Below are 6,614 nucleotides of genomic sequence, written 5' to 3' on the forward strand. Positions count from 1 at the left end.
CAGCGCTTGATCTGCTTCTGCAGGTACTTCCTATGGTTCACCTTCCGCCGAGACTTCACCGGCCGGTCCAGCGCCAGCTTGATGTTGCTGGAAGCCGAGTCGATGAAGCTCAGCAGGTCCCGGGTGGCTTCTCTAAAGTCCCCCGCGTCGCCGCCGCCGCCTTCGTAGCCCTTCTCCAGGTCGGCATAGCCCAGGAGCCCGCCGGCGGCGGGGAAGCAGAAGGAAAGGAGGTGGTGSGGGCTGAGCAGCGCGGCGGGCACGGCCATGGCCGGCGGCGAACGCCGCCGCCCCGAGTTCTGACGGGCTCCGCTGGGATGCGCCGGGTGAGCGGCGGCGGCCGAGGCGACAGCGGGGAAAAGGCGGCGGGCGGGGAAGGAGCAGGAGGAGGGATCAGAGCGGGGCTGGCCCCGGCCCTTCCCGCCTCCCTGCCGGGAGCCCGGGGGCCGGGCTGGCTGCACCCACCCACTCACCGACCCCGGCGGGAACATCAGCGGCGGCGGGGCGGGACGAGCATCACCCCCGGCGCTTGGACACACACCCCCGGGACAGATACACGAACCCGCGGGACAGGTGYGCACACGCGCCCCGAACGGGTACACAGCCTTCGGGACCAGATACACAGGCATCCCCCGACCAAACACACAGTCACCCCGGAGCACGTGCACAGCATCCTCCAGACCCCTTCAGTCTCGTCCCCCCTCCTGCAGCTGCTCAGGTGGCAGCAAACATGTTCTGTGTCCGGGGTCAGGCCCGGCTCTTGCACGGCTCTGGGTGCATGGGCATGGGGACGTGCTCCTGCTCTGACAGCCGCCAGGATACACACATTTAAAYTGATTTGTAAAGGATGCTCTTTTCCAAGCTCATTGCTATTCACATTACATGGCATATTGTCTGTTCCTAGTCAAGTCCTAAGAAAATCCAGAGCTGTGATCCAGTAGAGATTTCAAATTACTGGGRTGCATTCAGTTAAAGTCACAGAATCATGGAATAGTTTGGGTTGGAAGGGACTTTAAAGATCATCTGTTCCAATTCCCGTACAGTGGGCAGGGACATCTTCCACTAGACCACCTTGTTTATGATCTTGCATGGATTTAGTGAAGCAGCAGTAGAAATCTTCCATATGGAAGGCAAAAAAATTAGTGAAGTGGCCACTTAAAGTACTGGTAATAGCTGCTGAAGGAACTTTCTTTTCTGTGGGGAAAAGGTATTTTAATTTTACTTCAGAAAACTCTTACATTGATGCAGAATAACCCTCAACCCAACCTCAGATTTATGTTCAGTGATTTTATATGTCCAAATTTGAATGAAGATCCATTTTGAACGAAATAAAGTGGGCTTTCATGGTCTCTCATCAATTCATTCGAAATGCAGCAGTTTTGTATTGGAAGGAAAAAACAGAAAGCAAAACTCCGCAGAAGGAAAGTGAAACAGACTCCTAGGACTGTAATTAGTAGTGAAATGGAAAAAAACAGTCAAATTCACCTCCCTGTGGTTCCAAACACTTGTTAAATGCAAAGCAAGTATTGCAAGGAGAAAAAAGGAGAACGCACATATTTCATGAGAGGGAAAGAAGGCTCAGTATCCTCTACAAAATAAAAATGCTGATTTTTTTGATCTCTCACCAGCATGTCAGCAAGTCTCAGCAGGGTCCCAGCACCACCAGGCAAAGCCTTGCGGTTCCAGTCACAGCCTTGGCTCTGGTGCCAGCACATCTGGACTGGGTCTCCTTTGCAAAACTTGCTCAGCTGGAGTCTCCCAGAGCCTCTTATCTGGAGACTGGCTCCGAGTGCAACTGTGTAATTGAAGCCAAAAAAGCCCTGGTAGGYAGAGGGCTCTGGGAAGTTTGTGTGTTTCTCCATGTCAGAATGAGTATGTCTACATAGAAGGTGGATTTAAACTACTTAGCTCGAGCACAACTGATAGGGATTAGCAACCCGAGCTGTTACCCTCAGGCCCTGTCAAGCCCTGTCAAGCTTTGCAGCCTGCTCCCAGCTCCCTTATTGATGGGCAAATGTAAAGAACAACATATATATCCCCTGTCTGCTGCACTAGATAGCATTGCATCTGCTGTGAGGCCACTTCAGACTGCACATGGGTCTAGGAAGTGGGGGCCACTGTCCTTCACTGGATGTGCAGACAGTCGGGGACTKTTTCTTACCTGAGCAACACAAAATKATTCAAGYAGAGCRGCAACCAAGTTGTCCTCACATTGGTATCCGCTCCAGCGTTGTGGCAGCAATATTCCATAGCCTGTCTAAAGGGTTTGTTAATGAGTCTGGGTGGTATTATATGCAGAGTGGCTAAATATCCGGTGGCTCAGATAAAAAAGAGCTGAAAGCCCTAGCTTCTCTTCTGTAAGGCTGAATTCATTCAATTAAATAGCTTTGAGAGCTCAGCTACGGTTTAGTGGGAGACTTTATTACCTCCTAAAACTTGGAGAGTATTAAAACAATTGTCAGGCATGCAAAAGAAAGTTTTCATTCAGTTATGCTAAGCAGCCRAATTTACATATTCTCAACCAGATCTGGAGATTTAGAAAGCCTTCATAATTGCATTAAACATGCTTATTCTCCGTGTTCTCTCAGGCAGAGCTGATTACCCCAAGTTGGGCAATGCCCCGAGGGAAATTTGCTAAGCCACATGATCTCAACAACTTGTAAAGAAACTTAATTTTTTTTCCAAGGAAATAGGAGTTTGGTTATTCCTGCAAAACATCTCTCTTTCCAGCAGCTGTATGAGCCTGCTTGTCTTCTGCCTGTGCTCTTTCAGGGTGCTGATGCTCAGCCCACTCAGGATGACCCTCAGGCCRAGCTGTCCCCATCAGCTCACTGACAGGGTCTAATGTCCAGAAARTCCTGGGATTAGACCCACAAAATAGCCCCAACTCCCGGCAAAATTTTGGACCAGATGTCCTTTTCTTTCCACTTTTTCCCCATCAGACTGAGGTGAGTGAAGGCTGTGGAATTGCTTCCACCACCCCAGACCTTCATCCCACACAGTGCTCACTAAGGGACTCCAGGGGTTCTACTGCTGTTTTCTTGCCCACTTTCACGTAGGAAATATATCTGGTTTTGTTCACTTTCTTGCTCATTATAGGGAGCAGCATCTCACCCACCTCTGGGGATTAAACCAGGACTTCTGAGAGCTTGGCTCTTTTAAAGTACCACAACACCATCACCCTGAGAATCAAAGGGACTGGGGACATGCTCTGATGATCTCTAATGCTTTGCACAGGCATAGATTGAGCTSATGTACACACAGTCAAGCCCTTTGCAAGAAGAACAGTTTGTTATCCTTGCAGATCAAGCAGGACACAAAGGAGAGAGCAGTTTCCGCAGGCAAGGAAGCCTTGCATGGTCAAGGATTGTGYCACATGGATGTGGAGCAGCTCCTCACTGGAGCCAGTTGCAGAAGYTCTGTCTGCCCTCCTGGTGCTCATGTGTCCCACTCCAGGGTAAACACTTCACCACGCAGGGCCAGGATCCCACTGGGATTCAGCATGGAGGAAACATCTCATGCTCTGCCTCATCACTTAAAGGAAGTAGATTCAGGCTGATTTAAGGAAGAAAWGTTTTATGATGAGAGTGGTGAAACGCTGGCACAGGTTGCCCAGAGAGGYGGCTGATTCCCCTTCCCTGGAAGTGTTCAAGGCCAGGCTGGATGGGGCTTTGAGCAACCTGGTCTACTTGAAGATGTCCTTGCTTTCTGCAGGGAGTTGGAACCAGATGATCTTTACAGTCCCTTCCACCCCAAACTGTTCCATGATCCTGTGACCACTAGCAAAACCTTCCCCTACAAAAGGCAAACCAAATGCAGCTCTGAGCCCAAACCTCACAATTCCCAACACCCATTTCCCTTTCATCGTGGCATCAGGAAGGCAGCRTGAAAGTAAGAAAATCTCTGCGACAGGGGAGGGAAGGCTTTTTTTTTTTCCTTCCTGAGTGTATGGCCCATATGGTTATCGAGTTATGGGAAAATCTGGCTGCCCAAACAGGTGTCACCGCTCCCAACCCGCAGACTCATTTCCTGATCGCGTCTTAATCGGCGAGTTGGTTGTGAAAGTTGATTTCTTGCACATTCTTATATCAGTGGGAATTTCTGCCCTTCCCTGACAAGTATTATAGGCAGCCTTTGACATACAGCCCTACAGGACCTAAATAGGCTGCTATTCTTTCCCTACACTGAAAGGGAGCTTTGTGCCAGGGATTCATTAAACTGCACTGCACAGCCCTTCATAAATGGGCTCAATAATGAACAGTCGATTTAACTGGAAAAGCTGCTGGAGCTGTTAAATTAAAGGGAAATAAAGTGCACTTCAGGCTCAGTCTGCCAGAAGAAAATGTTGACCTAAAAAAAAAAAATCTTTATTTTACTCAATCTCTTGCAAACAGGCTAAAATCTTCAGGAAGTTTATACTTACAACAGTGTGAAAAAAWTTTAAAACACACCGATTTGCTTTCCCACTAATAAAGAAAGAAGAATTGCAATAAAATACTCAATTGAATCAGGAGAAATGAAAAGCATATTCCACTTAAGCCAAATTTAGTACCCTTAACGTAAATTTAGTATTTGTATGTAGGTCCCTCATCCCATCAACTTTATAAAAGCAAAGTTTCCACAGGAGCTGAGTTCATAAAGTCATTAGGGAGATAGTTGATGTCCAGTTTGGCAGTATTTTCTGAAATTCTGGGGGGCCATGCAGTCCAGTCCTTCAGTATCCAGTTCTGGGATCATGTTGCTCATAATTGCAGTGGATGTTTTGCCCTTGTGAGGTGTGCAGGACTCAGCTGAAAAATAGGCACTCGTGGGGGACTACATTTAATCTTCTGAATGAATGCAAAAGTCCATCATTCAGCTGAGCCTGACCCAACTCTTGGTTTTAGAAGAGTGTAATTCCTTATTTCAATGAGGTTACTCCAGTGYAAGCCTCAATCAGTGAATCAGCTCTTCCATCACGGCCATCTCGCTCTCCTTCATCTGGACGGCTGTAAATACTGTTCCACAGCTGTGTTATGTACTTTATATATGAAATATTGTGAAGAGAATTTATCTGTGTGGAAGTAAACTGGAAGCTTAAGGACAGGAAGATCAAAAGAAACAGAAATGAAGTGAGGAAGGAACCATGTCCAAGWCTAACTCCTGGGACAGCTCATCTGAAAAGAAACCTCAGCACCTTCTTAAAAAACTCAGTGTTGCTTTCACATTTCACATTGTAGCTGTTTTCCTTTACATAAACTTCCTGACTGGAGAAACTCCCATCTTCTTCATACTATTGTGGCTTTTTTTAAGTCCCCTGTATAGTGTACAAGGTGATGGCAGCAGGCTTTCAATTCTTCACTGAAGTTACCTTCAGTAACTTGAATAGTTTTATATGCTCTCTGAAAACATGGAGCATTCAGAAGAATGCTGAAAACAGTTGAAATATATCCATCTTCCACATAAATTGTACATAATTATTTAAAATTTGATTATAAATTATCCAGACTAGATCAAAATCCCACAAGAATTGCAAAAACATGAAYTTATCTGCCAAAAAAATCGTGCATTTGATAAGTTGACAAGTCACTTCTAGTGCTGGTGACTCTRTGCTGGTGACTCTCAGCACTGCAAGAGCTGTGCAAAAAAACACCCTTTGCATCTTCTGGAAAGAGTTTTGGGGGCTGAAATTGTAATTTTGTTTCATTAAATCCTGTTCATAATCCAGCACTCTGCTACTGGTAGACATATACATTGAGGAAACATTTACAGATACATAAAAATAAGAAGAAAGCAAACCACTTTTTACATTGTTGAGAATTTTTTTTCTTCCCCCTCCCCCCCATTAGTTCTTGTGTATTCCTTCAAATTTTCAGGGTTTTATCTTCACTCAGAGAATTTCTGAAAGTAAATGTGTGGGGGTTGGAATCAACCTCCTTCCTTTTTTTTCTCTAGTAGTGGAGGGTGCTGCTTGGAAGAGATTTGCTGGGYGGAAACAAAATGTGAAATGCAATCAAACACCAAGTAATATTGRGCACTGTCTCATTTGCTGCAAACTCCCTTCTCTCTGATGTTTTTTTTGCTTGGCAGGAGCCAGTTTGTTTGATCTRGTTCCTGACAGGCTTTGAGGAGGTGCTACATGGCTTTGAGAAGGGGCTGCACAGTTGTGGGGGAAGACAAGAGCTCCTCAAACCTTATCTGATGCAAATAGTGATGATTTAGCAAATGCTGCAAAATAGCCTTTATGTATCTCAGAACAGCCACTGAAACCAAAGGTGTTCAGGATTCCTCAGAGGTCAGGCCATGCACCATCCACAGCACAGAGGAGAGCACAGGAGGGCCGGGTGCTCCCTGCTGTGTGATCATGGTCATGCACAGCTTGGCAACAGTGTTTCACAAAGAAGTCTTCTCTTTCACTGTTTATGCTCTGAAGTTAGGACTGGTCCAATTCCAAGTGAAGCCATTTCCACTGAATTTCATCAAGTGATGAATAACTCCAGTTCATGGATCTAATTTTCAGAATTGCTGAGCATCTGCATTTCCCATGACTCTGGTAAGCCAGTCCCTGTCTCTGCCCTGTGTTTGTGAATAATCAATTTTCGGGAGCCAGGAAGTCCCATGCCAAAATCTTCACAGGA

At 46.4% G+C, this 6,614-nt stretch overlaps 1 protein-coding gene across 1 annotated transcript in view; it reads right to left on the reverse strand.

Moving 5' to 3' along the window:
* FAM181B (family with sequence similarity 181 member B) overlaps nt 1-671 on the reverse strand; it is a 2,402-nt gene extending 1,731 nt beyond the window's left edge. Inside the window, exon 1 of the mRNA XM_057373644.1 lies at nt 7-671. Within this exon, the coding sequence (XP_057229627.1) occupies nt 7-626 (620 nt within the window). The 5' untranslated portion in view covers nt 627-671. The remainder of the gene's footprint in view (nt 1-6) is intronic.
* Nucleotides 672-6,614: the final 5,943 nt, after the last annotated feature.

This window comes from Malurus melanocephalus, unplaced genomic scaffold (genome assembly GCF_030028575.1).
Source record: "Malurus melanocephalus ecotype Western Australia unplaced genomic scaffold, MMel_1.1 scaffold_204, whole genome shotgun sequence".
Taxonomy (NCBI): Eukaryota; Metazoa; Chordata; class Aves; order Passeriformes; family Maluridae; genus Malurus; species Malurus melanocephalus.